This window comes from Pelodiscus sinensis, unplaced genomic scaffold (genome assembly GCF_049634645.1).
Source record: "Pelodiscus sinensis isolate JC-2024 unplaced genomic scaffold, ASM4963464v1 ctg145, whole genome shotgun sequence".
NCBI lineage: Eukaryota > Metazoa > Chordata > Testudines > Trionychidae > Pelodiscus > Pelodiscus sinensis.
The window spans coordinates 132,347-151,321 of NW_027465910.1; the positions used below are offsets into that span (position 1 = coordinate 132,347).

The 18,975-nt window shown below is 67.5% G+C and overlaps 3 protein-coding genes across 3 annotated transcripts; all 3 read right to left on the reverse strand.

Annotated features, from left to right (window-relative positions):
- LAGE3 (L antigen family member 3) lies at positions 1-2,871 on the reverse strand. Its single transcript, XM_075916585.1, has 3 exons — positions 2,716-2,871; positions 1,243-1,371; positions 1-338 (listed from the first exon to the last, which is right to left on the reverse strand). The coding sequence occupies exons 1-3, from the start codon at positions 2,757-2,759 to the stop codon at positions 224-226; spliced, it is 288 nt and encodes a 95-aa protein (XP_075772700.1). The 5' UTR covers positions 2,760-2,871; the 3' UTR covers positions 1-223.
- A 1,198-nt stretch (positions 2,872-4,069) lies between these two features.
- Positions 4,070-14,720, reverse strand: UBL4A (ubiquitin like 4A). The gene is made up of 4 exons (XM_075916567.1): positions 14,564-14,720; positions 5,168-5,273; positions 4,574-4,779; positions 4,070-4,354 (listed from the first exon to the last, which is right to left on the reverse strand). The coding sequence occupies exons 1-4, from the start codon at positions 14,609-14,611 to the stop codon at positions 4,244-4,246; spliced, it is 471 nt and encodes a 156-aa protein (XP_075772682.1). The 5' UTR covers positions 14,612-14,720; the 3' UTR covers positions 4,070-4,243.
- A 400-nt stretch (positions 14,721-15,120) lies between these two features.
- Positions 15,121-16,760, reverse strand: SLC10A3 (solute carrier family 10 member 3). The gene has a single exon (XM_075916562.1). It carries the CDS (start codon positions 16,750-16,752, stop codon positions 15,454-15,456), a length of 1,299 nt encoding a protein of 432 aa, XP_075772677.1. The 5' UTR covers positions 16,753-16,760; the 3' UTR covers positions 15,121-15,453.
- Positions 16,761-18,975: the final 2,215 nt, after the last annotated feature.

The following is an 18,975-nucleotide window of genomic DNA, read 5'->3' on the forward strand; positions in this document are numbered from 1 at the left end:
GCAGCTTCCTTTACATTTATTCAAACTCCATGCAGGGTACACGCAGGACGACCCCCCCCAGCACTGTGCCCCTTCACCCCCTCGGCCAGGCTCTGAAACCAGCCCTAGACTCTGGCCCAAAGCCGGGAACAGCTCTGTGTCCCCCAGCACTGCTCCCCACCACAACAGCTCCCAGCAACTCCCAGACAGAGGGGCAAGTCCCAGCTGCTCGCCCCTTCCTGGGCTATCGGGGCACCGGAGGCCCAAACATCTCCATGGTCTCTACCACCAGGGAGAGGTGGTCCAGGAAGGAGCTGATGGAAACACGCAGAATCCGGGCCTCATCTGCCTTCCAGCGCCTGCGAGGAAGAGACAGAGTGAGATGAGCCCCACCCAGCCCGTGCCCCTCACTCCCGACCCACAGCCTCTGCCCCCCCAGTGCCCCTCACTCCCGACCCACAGCCCCTGCTCCCCGGTGCCCTTCACTACTGACCCTCAGCCCCTGCCCCGCAGTGCCCCTCACTCCAACCTGCAGCTCCTGCCTGCTCAGTCCTGGCCCCCCGCCCTGCCGATGCCCTTCACTCCCGACCCTCAGTCCCTGCCCCCCCCCAGTGCCCCTCACTCCAACCTGCAGCTCCTGCCAGCTCAGTCCTGGCCACCAGCCCTGCCAGTGCCCCTCACTCCCGACCCAGAGCTCCTGCCCTGCAGTGCCCCTCACTCCCGACCCGCAGCCCCTGCCCCCCCAGTCCCCCTCACTCCCGACCCACAGCCTCTGCCCCCCCAGTCCCCCTCACTCCCGACCCACAGCCTCTGCCCCCCCAGTCCCCCTCACTCCCGACCCGCAGCCTCTGCCCCCCCAGTGCCCCTCACTCCCGACCCACAGCCCCTGCTCCCCGGTGCCCTTCACTCCCGACCCACAGCCTCTGCCCCCCCAGTCCCCCTCACTCCCGACCCGCAGCCCCTGCCCCCCCAGTCCCCCTCACTCCCGACCCGCAGCCCCTGCCCCCCCAGTCCCCCTCACTCCCAACCCGCAGCCCCTGCCCCCCCCAGTGCCCCTCACTCCCGACCCACAGCCTCTGCCAGCTCAGCCCTGGCCACCAGCCCTGCCGGTGCCCCTCACTCCCAACTCACAGATCCTGCCCTGCAGTGCCCCTCACTCCCGACCCGCAGCCCCTGCCCCCCCAGTTCCCCTCACTCCTGACCCGCAGCCCCTGCCCCCCCCAGTGCCCCTCACTCCTGACCCGCAGCCCCTGGGTCACTCACACATGTAGGAAATTCTCGGTCACCGCCAGATCTTTGCTGATCCCCCCCTTGCGGGGTTCAGGGTCAGGGACCAGGGAGCCATGTGCAATTTGGGCCTCCAGGGGGGACGGGAATGGGACGCTCAACGTGCTGGCAGGAGGGGGGGGTTAAGGAAAAAGGGGAGTGGGAAGAACTGAGGGGGGTAGGGGAGAGACATAGGCAGTGCTGGGGACACAGGGGAGACCTTGCAACCCTTACCTAGATACCTCCAAGCCTCCTGCGTGCACCCAATGCCCCCCAGCTCCCTGCATCTACCCATGCCCCCAAAGCCTTCTGTGCCACTGCACCCCCCCAACGACCTACATCCCTCTGTGAAACCCACCCCCACATTCTCCCTGTGCCCCCAGCTCTGCACTCCTCCCCAACCCCCCACATCCCTTTGTGCACCCCAACCCCCGCATTCCTCGTGCCCCCAGCTCTGCGCACCTCCCCAACCCCCTGCATTCCCTCTGTGCCCCCAGCTCTGCGCACCTCCCCAACCCCCCACATTCCCTCTGTGCCCCCAGCTCTGTGCACCTCCCCAACCCCCCGCATTCCCTCTGTGCCCCCAGCTCTGCGCACCTCCCCAACCCCCCACATTCCTCGTGCCCCCAGCTCTGCGCACCTCCCCAACCCCCCGCATTCCTGCCCCCAGCTCTGCGCACCTCCCCAACCCCTGCATTCTTCCTGCCCCCAGCTCTGCATACCTCCCCAACCCCCCGCATTCCTGCCCCCAGCTCTGCGCTCCTCCCCAACCCCCCGCATTCCTCCTGCCCCCAGCTCTGCATACCTCCCCAACCCCCCGCATTCCCTCTGTGCCCCCAGCTCTGCGCACCTCCCCAACCCCCCGCATTCTCTCTGTGCCCCCAGCTCTGCACTCCTCCCCAACCCCCTGCATCCCTTTGTGCACCCCAACCCCCGCATTCCTCCTGCCCCCAGCTCTGCGCTCCTCCCCAACCCCCTGCATTCCTCCTGCCCCCAGCTCTGCATACCTCCCCAACCCCCCGCATTCCCTCTGTGCCCCCAGCTCTGTGCACCTCCCCAACCCCCCGCATTCCCTCTGTGCCCCCAGCTCTGCGCTCCTCCCCAACCCCCTGCATCCCTTTGTGCACCCCAACCCCCGCATTCCTCCTGCCCCCAGCTCTGCGCTCCTCCCCAACCCCCCGCATTCCTCCTGCCCCCAGCTCTGCGCTCCTCCCCAACCCCCGCATTCCTCCTGCCCCCAGCTCTGCGCTCCTCCCCAACCCCCCGCATTCCTCCTGCCCCCAGCTCTGCGCTCCTCCCCAACCCCCCGCATTCCTCCTGCCCCCAGCTCTGCGCTCCTCCCCAACCCCCCGCATTCCTCCTGCCCCCAGCTCTGCGCTCCTCCCCAACCCCCCGCATTCCTCCTGCCCCCAGCTCTGCGCTCCTCCCCAACCCCCCGCATTCCTCTGTGTACTCCCCGCGCCCGGATACAAGCCCAGCCCGGCCTGAGCGCCTCCGGCTCCTGCTTCTTCCATTGCTGCGCCGAGCCCGCCCCACGTGCTGTGGGGGGTGGAGTTTGAGGCTAGGCCCCACCCCTGCAACTCTCTCTCCTCGAGATCCGTCTGCAGGGTCCCCCGCACGAACCCTCCGCCCGCTCCCCTGGCTCCCCAGCGAGGAACCTCCCGCCCCGCACCTATTCTCCGTGCCCCACGCAGGGGAATTACCCCCCTCGGGACCTGGCCACGCATCAGCCCGGCTGAGAAACAATTTCTTCATTCTCCTGCTTCAGTGAGGGGGAGGGGGAAGAAGGCTTGGGGAGGGGGGACTCAGAATACAGCTGCCCCCAAAGGGATGGGGCAACGGGTCCCCCCATAAGCAACCTCATGCCCAAGCCCAGAGGGGGCTACATCGCCAATTTGGGGGGAGCGGTATTCCCACACCCAGCTCCCACCCCACCCCAGAGGTGGCTGCATCCTGGTGCAGGGTGTCCGGACACCCAACTCCCACCCCACCCCAGAGATGGCTGCAGCCCCGGTGCAGGGTGCCCAGACACCCAGCTCCCGCCCCACCCCAGAGATGGCTGCAGCCCCGGTGCAGGGTGCCCAGACACCCAGCTCGCGCCCCACCCCAGAGATGGCTGCAGCCCCGGTGCAGGGTGCCCAGACACCCAGCTCCCGCCCCACCCCAGAGATGGCTGCAGCCCCGGTGCAGGGTGCCCAGACACCCAGCTCCCGCCCCACCCCAGAGATGGCTGCAGCCCCGGTGCAGGGTGCCCAGACACCCAGCTCCCGCCCCACCCCAGAGATGGCTGCAGCCCCGGTGCAGGGTGCCCAGACACCCAGCTCCCGCCCCACCCCAGAGATGGCTGCAGCCCCGGTGCAGGGTGCCCAGACACCCAGCTCCCGCCCCACCCCAGAGATGGCTGCAGCCCCAGTGCAGGGTGCCCAGACACCCAGCTCGCGCCCCACCCCAGAGATGGCTGCAGCCCCAGTGCAGGGTGCCCAGACACCCAGCTCCCGCCCCACCCCAGAGATGGCTGCAGCCCCAGTGCAGGGTGCCCAGACACCCAGCTCCCGCCCCACCCCAGAGATGGCTGCAGCCCCAGTGCAGGGTGCCCAGACACCCAGCTCCCGCCCCACCCCAGAGATGGCTGCAGCCCCAGTGCAGGGTGCCCAGACACCCAGCTCCCGCCCCACCCCAGAGATGGCTGCAGCCCCAGTGCAGGGTGCCCAGACACCCAGCTCCCGCCCCACCCCAGAGATGGCTGCAGCCCCAGTGCAGGGTGCCCAGACACCCAGCTCCCGCTCTGCCCCGGAGGCCCCATGCCAGTGAAGGTCAGGCAGAGTTGGCAGGTCGCACACCCAGTATGGCCTTTAATGAGAGAGGAGACAGCAAGTGGCTCTGTAGCAGCAGTTCAGGCACAAGGAGGGGCAGAGGCACATACACCCCTCACTGGGCCCCGCCCGCAGGTCCAGGGCAGGGAGAACTGGGCTGAAGTTGCCAGCCAGTCTGACTGGCACTAGTCCAGGAATCCCATCTCCACCGCGTCGGCCACCTCCGGATGCAGCAGCCGGGTGGCCAGACGCTCGATGTCATCCAGACTCAGCAGGCGAAGGCTCCGCTCGTAATCCTGCGGGGACAGGTCCTTAGCACAGGGCGGTGGGATCCCTGGGTACAGTCCCTTCCCCGGGCCGTATCTCAGCACCTGGTCCTCCGTATACCTAGCCTCCCTCCCCCCAGGACAATGTCTCAGCTCCAGGTGACTATATACACACCCCTCCCCCGGATTGTGTCTCAGCGCAGGACTCCGTATATCCAGACCCCTCCATTTCAGGGCCCCAGATGTCACCTTCTGCAGCTGCTCCAGCACCTTCTGCGTGTCAGCTGGGCTGAAGTGCCGGGCCAGGACCTGGGCCAGTGAGTGCCAAATGCTGGGGAACGGCGGCAGGGATCCCCTGTGCCCCGGCTCCTCAGGAGAAGCCTTCTCTGGCGGCTTCACCACCAGGTTTAGCTTGGAGCCAGGGCCGATGGAGTAGTCGCAAAGACGGAGCTCATCTGCAGGGAGGCAGTGGGGGTGAGCTCTCCCTGCTCAGAGAGAGGCCAGGAAGGGGCACCCCAAGAGAAAGGACCCACAGAGCATTGCCAGCTCACACCCTGTGCCCGCCCCAGGGGCTGTCTCCCCACCCAGGCAAGGATGCCTGGAGAAATGCCCTGTCCCAGCTGGGCGAGGATGCCCGGAGAAATGCCCTGTGCCCATTCCAGGGGCTGCATCTCGAGTTGGGCAAGGATGCCTGGAGAAATGCCCTGCCCCAGCCCAGGACAGGGGCATTGGGAAGGGAACGGCTGGCGCTGGCACAGAAATGCATTGGCTCTCAGGGGCCATAAGGAGATGCTCCTGCCCCACTGGGGGCTCCCTGACACGTGTTCAGGAGTCGGCACCCACCTGCCAGGGCCTTGCCTTTGAAGAGAAGCCGCTGCTGAGAGACTGGGATGCTCAATGACTCGGCCACAAGGCGCTTCACCGAGCTCACCTGCTCATCTGGGGAGACCTGCCAAAACGGGGCCCGGGGGAGTGGAGATGCTGGAGTAAGGAGCTCTCTGCCCTCCCCCCCGCAACAAATACACCACAGGGACCCGCACCCGTCTCCCTGGAAACCTCCCTGGAAACCCTCCCCTTTCCGCACGCCCCCGACACCCTCCCACAAATCTTACCCCTCCGGCCCCCGACACCTCCCTGCAAACCCTCCTCTTCCGCCCCCCGACACCCTCCGACACCCCCTGCAAACCCTCCTCTCGTGCCTCCCAGACACCCCCCCCGCAAACCCTCCTCTCCCGCCCCCGACATCCCCTGCAAACCCTCCTCTCCTGCCTCCCAGACACCCCCCTGCAAACCCTCCTCTCCTGCCTCCCCGACACCTCCCCAAAACCCTCCCCCTCCGGCCCCCGACACTCCCCCACAAACACTCCTCTCCTGCCTCCCCGACACCCCCCTGCAAACCCTCCTCTCCTGCCTCCCCGACACCTCCCCAAAACCCTCCCCCTCCGGCCCCCGAAACCTCCCTGCAAACCCTCCTCTTCCGCCCCCCAACACCCTCCGACACCCCCTGCAAACCCTCCTCTCGTGCCTCCCAGACACCCCCCCCGCAAACCCTCCTCTCCCGCCCCCGACATCCCCTGCAAACCCTCCTCTCCTGCCTCCCAGACACCCCCCTGCAAACCCTCCTCTCCTGCCTCCCCGACACCTCCCCAAAACCCTCCCCCTCCCGCCCCCGACACTCCCCCGCAAACACTCCTCTCCTGCCTCCCCGACACCCCCCTGCAAACCCTCCTCTCCTGCCTCCCCGACACCTCCCCAAAACCCTCCCCCTCCGGCCCCCGACACCTCCCTGCAAACCCTCCTCTTCCGCCCCCGACACCCTCCGACACCCCCTGCAAATGCTCCTCTCGTGCCTCCCAGACACCCCCCCGCAAACCCTCCTCTCCCGCCGACATCCCCTGCAAACCCTCCTCTCCTGCCTCCCAGACACCCCACCGCAAACGCTCCTCTCCTGCCTCCCCGACACCTCCCCAAAACCCTCCCCCTCCCGCCCCCGACACTCCCCAGCAAACACTCCTCTCCTGCCTCCCCGACACCCCCCTGCAAACCCTCCTCTCCCGCCCCCGACACCCTCCGACATCCCCTGCAAACCTTCCTCTCCTGCCTCCCAGACACCCCCCCGCAAACCCTCCTCTCCCGCCCCCCGACACCTCCCCAAAACCCTCCCCCTCCCGCCCCCGACACTCCCCCGCAAACACTCCTCTCCTGCCTCCCCGACACCCCCCCACAAAGCCTCCTCTCCCGCCCCCCGCAAACCCTCCTCTCCCACCCCCGACATCCCCTGCAAACCCTCCTCTCCTGCCTCCCAGACACCCCCCGCAAACCCTCCTCTTCCGCCTCCCGACACCCTCCGACATCCCCTGCAAACCCTGCTCTCCTGCCTCCCAGACACCCCCCCGCAAACCCTCCTCTCCCGCCCCCCGACACCTCCCCAAAACCCTCCCCCTCCCGCTCCCGACACTCCCCCGCAAACACTCCTCTCCTGCCTCCCCGACACCCCCCTGCAAACCCTGCTCTCCTGCCACCCCGACACCTCCCCAAAACCCTCCCCCTCCGGCCCCCTACATCCCCTGCAAACCCTCCTCGTCCGCCCCCCGACACCCTCCGACGCCCCCTGCAAACGCTCCTCTCGTGCCTCCCAGACACCCCCCCCGCAAACCCTCCTCTCCCGCCCCCGACATACCCTGCAAACCCTCCTCTCCTGCCTCCCCGACACCTCCCCAAAACCCTCCCCCTCCGGCCGCCGACACTCCCCCGCAAACACTCCTCTCCTGCCTCCCCGACACCCCCCTGCAAACCCTCCTCTCCTGCCTCCCCGACATCCCCTGCAAACCCTCCTCTCCCGCCTCCCCGACACCTCCCCGCAAACCCTCCTCTCCCGCCCCCCGACACCCCCCCCCGCAAACCCTCCTCTCCCGCCCCCCGACACCCCCCCGCAAACCCTCCTCTCCTGCCTCCCCGACACCTCCCCAAAACACTCCCCCTCCGGCCCCCGACACTCCCCCGCAAACACTCCTCTCCTGCCTCCCTGACACCCCGCCGCAAACCCTCCTCTCCTGCCTCCCCGACACCTCCCGAAAACCATCCCCCTCCGGCCCCCGACACTCCCCCGCAAACACTCCTCTCCTGCCTCCCCGACACCCCCCTGCAAACCCTCCTCTCCTGCCTCCCCGACATCCCCTAAAAACCCTCCTCTCCTGCCTCCCCGACACCTCCCCAAAACCCTCCCCCTCCCGCCGCCGACATCCCCTGCAAACCCTCCTCTCCTGCCTCCCAGACACCCCCTTGCAAACCCTCCTCTCCTGCCTCCCTGACACCTCCCCAAAACCCTCCCCCTCCGGCCCCCGACACTCCCCCGCAAACACTCCTCTCCTGCCTCCCCGACACCTCCCCAAAACCCTCCCCCTCCGGCCCCCGACACCTCCCTGCAAACCCTCCTCTTCCGCCCCCCGACACCCTCCGACACCCCCTGCAAACGCTCCTCTCGTACCTCCCAGACACCCACCCCGCAAACCCTCCTCTCCCGCCCCCGACACCCCCCCCGCAAACCCTCCTCTCCTGCCTCCCCGACACCTCCCCAAAACCCTCCCCCTCCGGCCCCCGACACCCCCCTGCAAACCCTCCTCTCCTGCCTCCCCGACACCCCCCTGCAAACCCTCCACTCCTGCCTCCCCGACACCTCCCCAAAACCCTCCCCCTCCGGCCCCCGACACTCCCCCGCAAACACTCCTCTTCTGCCTCCCCGACACCCTCCTGCAAACCCTCCTCTCTTGCCTCCCCGACATCCCCTGCAAACCCTCCTCTCCTGCCTCCCCGACACCTCCCCAAAACCCTCCTCTCCCGCCCCCTGACACCCCCCCCCGCAAACCCTCCTCTCCTGCCTCCCCAACACCTCCCCAAAACCCTCCCCCTCCGGCCCCCGACACTCCCCCGCAAAGACTCCTCTCCTGCCTCCCCAACACCCCCCTGCAAACCCTCCTCTCCTGCCTCCCCGACACCCCCCTGCAAACCCTCCTCTCCTGCCTCCCCAACATCCCCTAAAAACCCTCCTCTCCTGCCTCCCCGACACCTCCCCAAAACCCTCCCCCTCCCGCCGCCGACATCCCCTGCAAACCCTCCTCTCCTGCCTCCCAGACACCCCCTTGCAAACCCTCCTCTCCTGCCTCCCTGACACCTCCCCAAAACCCTCCCCCTCCGGCCCCCGACACTCCCCCGCAAACACTCCTCTCCTGCCTCCTCGACACCTCCCCAAAACCCTCCCCCTCCGGCCCCCGACACCTCCCTGCAAACCCTCCTCTTCCGCCCCCCGACACCCTCCGACACCCCCTGCAAACGCTCCTCTCGTGCCTCCCAGACACCCCCCCCACAAACCCTCCTCTCCCGCCCCCGACACCTCCCCCGCAAACCCTCCTCTCCTGCCTCCCCGACACCTCCCCAAAACCCTCCCCCTCCGGCCCCCGACACCCCCCTGCAAACCCTCCTCTCCTGCCTCCCCGACACCCCCCTGCAAACCCTCCTCTCCTGCCTCCCCGACATCCCCTGCAAACCCTCCTCTCCTGCCTCCCCGACACCTCCCCAAAACCCTCCTCTCCCGCCCCCTGACACCCCCCCCCCCACAAACCCTCCTCTCCTGCCTCCCCAACACCTCCCCAAAACCCTCCCCCTCCGGCCCCCGACACTCCCCCGCAAAGACTCCTCTCCTGCCTCCCCAACACCCCCCTGCAAACCCTCCTCTCCTGCCTCTCCGACACCTCCCCAAAACCCTCCCCCTCTAGCCCCCGACACTCCCCCGCAAACACTCCTCTCCTGCCTCCCCGACACCTCCCCAAAACCCTCCCCCTCCGGCCCCCGACACTCCCCCGCAAACACTCCTCTCCTGCCTCCCCGACACCCCCCTGCAAACCCTCCTCTCCTGCCTCCCCGACACCTGCCCAAAACCCTCCCCCTCCGGCCCCCGACACTCCCCCGCAAACACTCCTCTCCTGCCTCCCCGACACCTCCCCAAAACCCTCCCCCTCCGACCCCCGACACTCCCCCGCAAACCCTCCTCTCCTGCCTCCCCGACACCCCCCTGCAAACCCTCCTCTCCTGCCTCCCCGACAGCTCCCCAAAACCCTCCCCCTCCGGCCTCCGACACTCCCCCGCAAACACTCCTCTCCTGCCTCCCCGACACCCCCCTGCAAACCCTCCTCTCCTGCCTCCCCGACACCCCCCTGCAAACCCTCCTCTCCTGCCTCCCCGACACCTCCCCAAAACCCTCCCCCTCCGGCCCCCGACACTCCCCCGCAAACACTCCTCTCCTGCCTCCCCGACACCCCCCTGCAAACCCTCCTCTCCTGCCTCCCCGACATCCCCTAAAAACCCTCCTCTCCTGCCTCCCCGACACCTCCCCAAAACCCTCCCCCTCCCGCCGCCGACATCCCCTGCAAACCCTCCTCTCCTGCCTCCCAGACACCCCCTTGCAAACCCTCCTCTCCTGCCTCCCTGACACCTCCCCAAAACCCTCCCCCTCCGGCCCCCGACACTCCCCCGCAAACACTCCTCTCCTGCCTCCCCGACACCTCCCCAAAACCCTCCCCCTCCGGCCCCCGACACCTCCCTGCAAACCCTCCTCTTCCGCCCCCCGACACCCTCCGACACCCCCTGCAAACGCTCCTCTCGTGCCTCCCAGACACCCACCCCGCAAACCCTCCTCTCCCGCCCCCGACACCCCCCCCGCAAACCCTCCTCTCCTGCCTCCCCGACACCTCCCCAAAACCCTCCCCCTCCGGCCCCCGACACTCCCCCGCAAACACTCCTCTCCTGCCTCCCCGACACCTCCCCAAAACCCTCCCCCTCCGGCCCCCGACACTCCCCCGCAAACCCTCCTCTCCTGCCTCCCCGACACCCCCCTGCAAACCCTCCTCTCCTGCCTCCCCGACACCTCCCCAAAACCCTCCCCCTCCGGCCCCCGACACTCCCCCGCAAACACTCCACTCCTACCTCCCCGACACCCCCCTGCAAAGCCTCCTCTCCTGCCTCCCCGACACCTCCCCAAAACCCTCCCCCTCCGGCCCCCGACACTCCCCCGCAAACCCTCCTCTCCTGCCTCCCCGACACCTCCCCAAAACCCTCCCCCTCCGGCCCCCGACACTCCCCCGCAAACACTCCTCTCCTGCCTCCCCGACACCCCCCTGCAAACCCTCCTCTCCTGCCTCCCCGACACCTCCCCAAAACCCTCCCCCTCCGGCGCCCGACACTCCCCCGCAAACACTCCTCTCCTGCCTCCCCGACACCCCCCTGCAAACCCTCCTCTCCTGCCTCCCCGACACCTCCCCAAAACCCTCCCCCTCCGGCCCCCGACACTCCCCCGCAAACACTCCACTCCTGCCTCCCCGACACCCCCCTGCAAAGCCTCCTCTCCTGCCTCCCAGACACCTCCCCAAAACCCTCCCCCTCCGGCCCCCGACACTCCCCCGCAAACCCTCCTCTCCTGCGTCCCCGACACCTCCCCAAAACCCTCCCCCTCCGGGCCCCGACACTCCCCCGCAAACACTCCTCTCCTGCCTCCCCGACACCCCCCTGCAAACCCTCCTCTCCTGCCTCCCCGACACCTCCCCAAAACCCTCCCCCTCCCCCTCCGGCCCCCGACACTCCCCCGCAAACACTCCTCTCCTGCCTCCCCGACACCTCCCCAAAACCCTCCCCCTCCGGCCCCCGACACTCCCCCGCAAACCCTCCTCTCCTGCCTCCCCGACACCCCCCTGCAAACCCTCCTCTCCTGGCTCCCCGACACCTCCCCAAAACCCTCCCCCTCCCGCCCCCGACACTCCCCCGCAAACACTCCTCTCCTGCCTCCCCGACACCCCCCCGCAAACCCTCCTCTCCTGCCTCCCCGACACCTCCCCAAAACCCTCCCCCTCCGGCCCCCGACACTCCCCCGCAAACACTCCTCTCCTGCCTCCCCGACACCTCCCCAAAACCCTCCCCCTCCGGCCCCCGACAATCCCCCGCAAACACTCCTCTCCTGCCTCCCCGACACTCCCCCGCAAACACTCCTCTCCTGCCTCCCAGACACCCCCCTGCAAACCCTCCTCTCCTGCCTCCCCGACACCTCCCCAAAACCCTCCTCTCCTGCCCCCGACACCTCCCCAAAACCCTCCCCCTCCGGCCCCTGACACTCCCCCGCAAACCCTCCTCTCCTGCCTCCCCGACAACCCCCTGCAAACCCTCCCCCTCCGGCCCCCGACACTCCCCCGCAAACACTCCTCTCCTGCCTCCCCGACACTCCCCCGCAAACACTCCTCTCCTGCCTCCCAGACACTCCATTGCAAACCCTCCTCTCCTGCCTCCCCGACACCTCCCCAAAACCCTCCTCTCCAGCCCCCGACACCTCCCCAAAACCCTCCCCCTCCGGCCCCCGACACTCCCCCGCAAACCCTCCTCTCTTGCCTCCCCGACACCTCCCCAAAACCCTCCCCCTCCGGCCCCCGACACTCCCCCGCAAACCCTCCTCTCCTGCCCCCGACACCTCCCCAAAACCCTCCCCCTCCGGCCCCCGACACCTCCCCAAAACCCTCCTCTCCAGCCCCCGACACCTCCCCAAAACCCTCCCCCTCCGGCCCCCGACACTCCCCCGCAAACCCTCCTCTCCTGCCTCCCCGACACTCCCCCGCAAACCCTCCTCTCTTGCCTCCCCGACACCTCTCCAAAACCCTCCCCCTCCGGCCCCCGACACTCCCCCGCAAACCCTCCTCTCCTGCCCCCGACGCCTCCCCAAAACCCTCCCCCTCCGGCCCCCGACACTCCCCCGCAAACCCTCCTCTCCTGCCTCCCCGACACCTCCCCAAAACCCTCCCCCTCCGGCCCCCGACACTCCCCCGCAAACACTCCTCTCCTGCCTCCCCGACACCCCCCTAAAACCCTCCCCCTCCGGCCCCCGACACTCCCCCACAAACACTCCTCTCCTGCCTCCCCGACACCCCCCTAAAACCCTCCCCCTACGGCCCCCGACACTCCCCCGCAAACACTCCTCTCCTGCCTCCCCGACACCCCCCTAAAACCCTCCCCCTCCGGCCCCCGACACTCCCCCGCAAACACTCCTCTCCTGCCTCCCCGACACCCCCCTGCAAACCCTCCTCTCCTGGCTCCCCGACACCTCCCCAAAACCCTCCCCCTCCCGCCCCCGACACTCCCCCGCAAACACTCCTCTCCTGCCTCCCCGACACCCCCCCGCAAACCCTCCTCTCCTGCCTCCCCGACACCTCCCCAAAACCCTCCCCCTCCGGCCCCCGACACTCCCCCGCAAACACTCCTCTCCTGCCTCCCCGACACCTCCCCAAAACCCTCCCCCTCCGGCCCCCGACAATCCCCCGCAAACACTCCTCTCCTGCCTCCCCGACACTCCCCCGCAAACACTCCTCTCTTGCCTCCCCGACACCTCCCCAAAACCCTCCCCCTCCGGCCCCCGACACTCCCCCGCAAACCCTCCTCTCCTGCCCCCGACACCTCCCCAAAACCCTCCCCCTCCGGCCCCCGACACTCCCCCGCAAACCCTCCTCTCCTGCCCCCGACACCTCCCCAAAACCCTCCCCCTCCGGCCCCCGACACTCCCCCGCAAACCCTCCTCTCCTGCCTCCCCGACACCCCCCTGCAAACCCTCCTCTCCTGCCTCCCCGACACCTCCCCAAAACCCTCCCCCTCCGGCCCCCGATACTCCCCCGCAAACACTCCTCTCCTGCCTCCCCGACATCCCCCTAAAACCCTCCCCCTCCGGCCCCCGACACTCCCCCGCAAACACTCCTCTCCTGCCTCCCCGACACCCCCCTAAAACCCTCCCCCTCCGGCCCCCGACAATCCCCCGCAAACACTCCTCTCCTGCCTCCCCGACACCCCCCTGCAAACCCTCCTCTCCTGCCTCCCCGACACCCCCCTAAAACCCTCCCCCTCCGGCCCCCGACACTCCCCCGCAAACACTCCTCTCCTGCCTCCCCGACACCCCCCTAAAACCCTCCCCCTCCGGCCCCCGACACTCCCCCGCAAACACTCCTCTCCTGCCTCCCCGACACCCCCCTAAAACCCTCCCCCTCCGGCCCCTGACACTCCCCCGCAAACCCTCCTCTCCTGCCTCCCCGACAACCCCCTGCAAACCCTCCCCCTCCGGCCCCCGACACTCCCCCGCAAACACTCCTCTCCTGCCTCCCCGACACTCCCCCGCAAACACTCCTCTCCTGCCTCCCAGACACTCCATTGCAAACCCTCCTCTCCTGCCTCCCCGACACCTCCCCAAAACCCTCCTCTCCAGCCCCCGACACCTCCCCAAAACCCTCCCCCTCCGGCCCCCGACACTCCCCCGCAAACCCTCCTCTCCTGCCTCCCCGACACTCCCCCGCAAACCCTCCTCTCTTGCCTCCCCGACACCTCCCCAAAACCCTCCCCCTCCGGCCCCCGACACTCCCCCGCAAACCCTCCTCTCCTGCCCCCGACACCTCCCCAAAACCCTCCCCCTCCGGCCCCCGACACTCCCCCGCAAACCCTCCTCTCCTGCCCCCGACACCTCCCCAAAACCCTCCCCCTCCGGCCCCCGACACTCCCCCGCAAACCCTCCTCTCCTGCCTCCCCGACACCCCCCTGCAAACCCTCCTCTCCTGCCTCCCCGACACCTCCCCAAAACCCTCCCCCTCCGGCCCCCGATACTCCCCCGCAAACACTCCTCTCCTGCCTCCCCGACATCCCCCTAAAACCCTCCCCCTCCGGCCCCCGACACTCCCCCGCAAACACTCCTCTCCTGCCTCCCCGACACCCCCCTAAAACCCTCCCCCTCCGGCCCCCGACAATCCCCCGCAAACACTCCTCTCCTGCCTCCCCGACACCCCCCTGCAAACCCTCCTCTCCTGCCTCCCCGACACCCCCCTAAAACCCTCCCCCTCCCGCCCCCGACACTCCCCCGCAAACACTCCTCTCCTGCCTCCCCGACACCCCCCTAAAACCCTCCCCCTCCGGCCCCCGACACTCCCCCGCAAACACTCCTCTCCTGCCTCCCCGACACTCCCCCGCAAACACTCCTCTCCTGCCTCCCCGACACCCCCCTAAAACCCTCCCCCTCCGGCCCCCGACACTCCCCCGCAAACCCTCCTCTCCTGCCTCCCCCACACCTCCCCAAAACTCTCCTCTCCCGATCCCTGACACCCCCCCCCCCGCAAACCCTCCTCTCCCGCCCCCCGACACCCCCCCGCAAACCCGCCCCCCGACAGCCCCCCCCACCTGGAGGCTGCATCCCCGGCCCTGAAGCGCCTTCACCGTGAGCAGCATCGCGCAGCCCGGAGCGGCCCCTTTAACGGCACCATAGACGCCCGGAGGGAAGCGGGCTTAGAGCGACCGCCACGGAACCATAGAGCCGGAAGAGGCGCGTAGAGCGTCACGTGTCATAGAGTGTCAGTGCCTTGGAGCCTAGAGTGGCCGGGGCCATAGTGCGCCGCGGCTCGTACCATAGAGTCTCGGGCCCGAACATTGGCTCCTGTAGCCTAGACTGGAGCCGCGGCGGGCGCAGGGCTAGAGTGTCCCTGTTGTACCATAGAGATCCAAACGCAGCGCGGATAGAGCGGACATTCCCTCCCCGCCGCACTCGCGACTATTCTGGCCTGGCCCCAGCACCATAGAGTCTATTCTGCGGGGGGAGGGGAGAGCGGCCAAGTAGAGAGAGGCGCCCCCAGAGCCGGGACCTCCCACTGGCCCCGCCCCCAGCCCCCGACTCCGCCCCCAAGCTGGCTGTGAATGGCACCAGCGTTGAGCCTCCACCAATAACAGCTCCATGCACAAACTTGCTCTTTCTCCTTTATTGGCCCCTTCCCCTCCCTTAACAGCCTGTGTGGCCCCCTCCCTGAGGACCATTGCCAGCCACACAGAAAACACAGTATAAAATGAGGCTGGGTGTTCAGGGGCCCAACATGAGACTTTGGTTTCCTACTGCCCCCACTGGGAGGGGCCCCTGGGGTGAGCCCCTTGTACAGCAGGTCCCTGAATCTGCCTGTCTCTGCCCCCCAACAGCAGGGTGCTCAGCTCCTAGGGCAGCCCAGCCCTGCAGTAGAGGGGCACTCAGTGCTTAGGGCTGCCCAGCCCCCAGCAGGACCCATTCCTTCTCACAGATGGGGCACTCAGGGACTGGCAGATGGCTGCAGCTTCTTGTAGAGGAGATGGGCCAGCACTAGCACCAGCATCTCAGCCGTGCTGCTCAGGGCCACCACGAAGGGGGCCTGGGAGGCATAGTCAGCCTGGCGACGGCGGAAAGATAACTGCAGCACAGCCAGTGCCAGCAAGCTGTTCTGCACTCCCACCTCAATGCTGACTGTGCGGCAGTGTGGGCCTGGCAACCGCAGGCAGGCAGCCAAGAGGTAACCCAGCCCCAGGCCAACGAGGGGCACGGTGAGCCCGGCCAGCACCACTGGGGGCTCCACCTCAGCCAGGATGACGGCTCCCATGTGGTAGGCCAGGAGGAGTCCACCCAGGATGAGGGCAAAACTGAAGGGTTTGATGAGCAGCAGCAGCAGGCGGGCCACGCGGGGCAGCTTCCACTTCACCAGCAGCCCAGCCGATATGGGCACCGCAATGAAGAGCAGTGTGCCCACGATCTTGGCGAAGGGCACGTGCAGGCTGGGGTGGGCACTCAGCAGGCGCCCATAAAGGGCCGAGGAGAGCGGCATGAGCCCAGCGGCTGCCACAGTGGACAGCAGTGTCATGGCAATCGCCAGGGTCACGTTGCCACCCAGCAGCAGGCTGTAGAGGTAGCCACCACCCCCACCTGGTGAGGAGCAGGTGACAACCAGCCCCAGTGCCAGCGCCGGGGGGAGGGCAAAGGCCAGCGAGAGGAGGTAGCCATAGAGTGGCATAGCAATAAACTGGCCCACAATGCCCAGGAGCACGGGCTGTGGCTGGCGCGCCAGCTCCCGCAGCGCCTCCAGCTCCACCTTGCAGCCGAAGGCACACTTGTTGACAAAGATGAGGGGCAGCAGAGCATAAAGCAACGGGTTCTCTGAGAAGTGGCCCAGGCCTGGGTGCCCTGGCTCCTCACTCGCCATCACCCGCACCCGGAACTCGCCCCGCTCCTCCACCAGCTGATGCTGGTCCAGCAGGCGCAGCCGAAGTGGTGCCAGCCCAGCTGGGCCTGAGCGGATGGCCACCAGGAAACCGCCTGCTCCACAGCACAAAGCACTCACGTTCTCCACAGTCAGCACCGCAGGTGCCAATGAGGCCGCACTGAGCCGGGCACCACTTGCTGTCCCATTGGTGCCCAAGTACCGGCTGGACACGACCATGACACCCCGGCTCCTCTCAGGGAAGTCAAACTCCAGGGCACTGCCATCACCCACACTCAGGTACCTGCCAGCTGGCTGCCCCCAGCTGGCCCAGGTCCAGCGGCCCAGCCCCAGCAGCAGCAGTGCCAGGGCTTGAGCCATGCCGGAGCACTCACGGCTCATGGGCATCTGGCCTCCTCCAGGTCCGGCACATCGGGACGTTCCCGGCCAGCAGGTGCAGGTCTGGATGCTCTGGTGCCTGTGGGAGTGGAGGGGCAGAGGTGAGAAGAGGAGCCCAGGCTGGAGGTGGCAGGGTTGGATGCCACCCCCCACCAGAGAACTGGGGGGAGGGGGAGTGTGGACCCACGCTGTGGGGCAGGGGGCAATGTGCAGAGCTATGGGGTGGGGAGGGGGCAGGGGTGTGGAGTTATGGGACGCAGGGAGGGGTTGTGAGGCGGGGCGGGGCTGTGAGGTGAGGGGGGAGTTTACGGGGCGGGGGATGCTCCCTCCCCCTGCAGCCAGAGAGCCCCCCCGCCCCGGCCCACACCTGACACCGACCCGCGGACCAGTCTTGACTCGGCTGCGTCCGGCTTCCTTCGGCCCCGCCCCACGTTCACGTCACAGGGGTGGTCCCGCCCCACGGGCATGACCTCACTAAGGTCTAGCCCACCACGGAAGTGCCGAAGCGCGCCCCCTAGAGGGCGGTGCCTGGGACCGGAAGAGCGCGCACCTGAGAGGGCGGGGCTCGCTGTCCGCTGGCTGGCTGGAATCCTGCGGTGTGCGCGCGCGTGGGGCAGTTAGGGGACGGAGGGCAGATAGGGCGGGGCTCAGAGAATCCGGGGCGCTGATTGGTTAAGATGGGGCACGTGGCTGCTCATTAGCGGCTCCTGGCGCTTCCTTAACGCCCCCATAGCAGCGAGCCCCGCCCTGTGATTGGCGGGGCTCAGGGGCCCCCGCCCTGTGATTGGCCAGGCTCAGGGGACCCCCGCCCTGTGATTGGCGGGGCTCAGGGGCCCCCGCCATGTGATTGGCCAGGCTCAGGGGCCCCCCGCCCTGTGATTGGCAGGGCTGAGGGGCCCCCGCCATGTGATTGGCGGAGCTCAGGGGCCCCCGCCCTGTGATTGGCAGGGCTCAGGGGCCCCCGCCCTGTGATTGGCTAGGCTCAGGGGCCCCCGCCCTGTGACTGGCGGGGCTCAGGGGCCCCCGCCATGTGATTGGCCAGGCTCAGGGGCCCCCGCCCTGTGATTGGCAGGGCTCAGAGGCCCCCCCGCCCTGTATTGGCCAGGCTCAGGGGCCCCCTGCCCTGAGATTGGCAGGGCTCAGGGGCCCCCGCCCTGTGATTGGCCAGGCTCAGGGGCCCCCGCCCTGTGATTGGCAGGGCTCAGCCCCCCCCCCCCCACCATGTGCCTTTTCTCCCACTACACTGGCCGGGGGGAGGCTGGTCTCCTGGCTCAGCCCCATGGGGGGGGGGGTGCAGCGCGAGGGGTCTTTGGCCCGCCAGGCATCGCCCTGTGTCCAGGAGGGTCCCCAGCAGGGGAGCCACCAAGGGCCCCGGAGGCAGTACGAGCAGGAGGATCAAAGCCTGAGAGTGGAGAGGCCTGGTGAATCAATGGCGGAGCATCCCGGAGTTTTGGACTCGTCTCAACACACTGGCCCCACCCAGGCTGCCCCCACGAGGACCAAGCCCCAGACTCTACAAGGCTCTTGCTTAGGTGAGCGAGCACAGCCGGGGGACAGAGTGATGGTGTCCAAAGGCAGAAGGCTCAGAGAAGAGCCCTGCAAATGACCAAGGGCTAGAAAACCAGCCTTCTAGCTAGCGACTCCAGGAGCACAGTTGGAACCACTGTCCCAGAATAAATGAACTGAACAGAGAATCATCTAGTGACCCATCCCCGGCTTCTGAAAGAGGCTAGGGAGACCCTTCCTACTCCCCTGGCTAACAGCCATTGATGGACCTGCCTCCATGAACTCGTCTAGCTCTTTATTGAACCCTGCCTTAGTTTTGGCCTCCACGACATCTTTTGGCAAGGAGTTACACATGTTCATTGTGTGTTGTGTATGGAAAAACTTCTTGCTTTAAACCTGCCACCTATTATTTGGTGACACCTAGTTCTTCTGCTATGAAGAGGCATGTAACAATTCCATATTTACTGTCTCCACACCAGTCATGATTTTATAGACCTCTAGCATATCTCCTCCCCCTTAGTTGCGTCTTTTCCACGTGCAGAAGTCCCAGTCTTTTTTGATCTCTCCTACAGAAGCTGCTCCAAACCCTAATAATTTCCAGGGTTTGACAATTTAGGTAATCTACTCGCCATGGGCGAACAGATTATAGCCTGGCACGGTGCCACAGCACAATCAGTGCATGCACAGCGGTCTGCACAT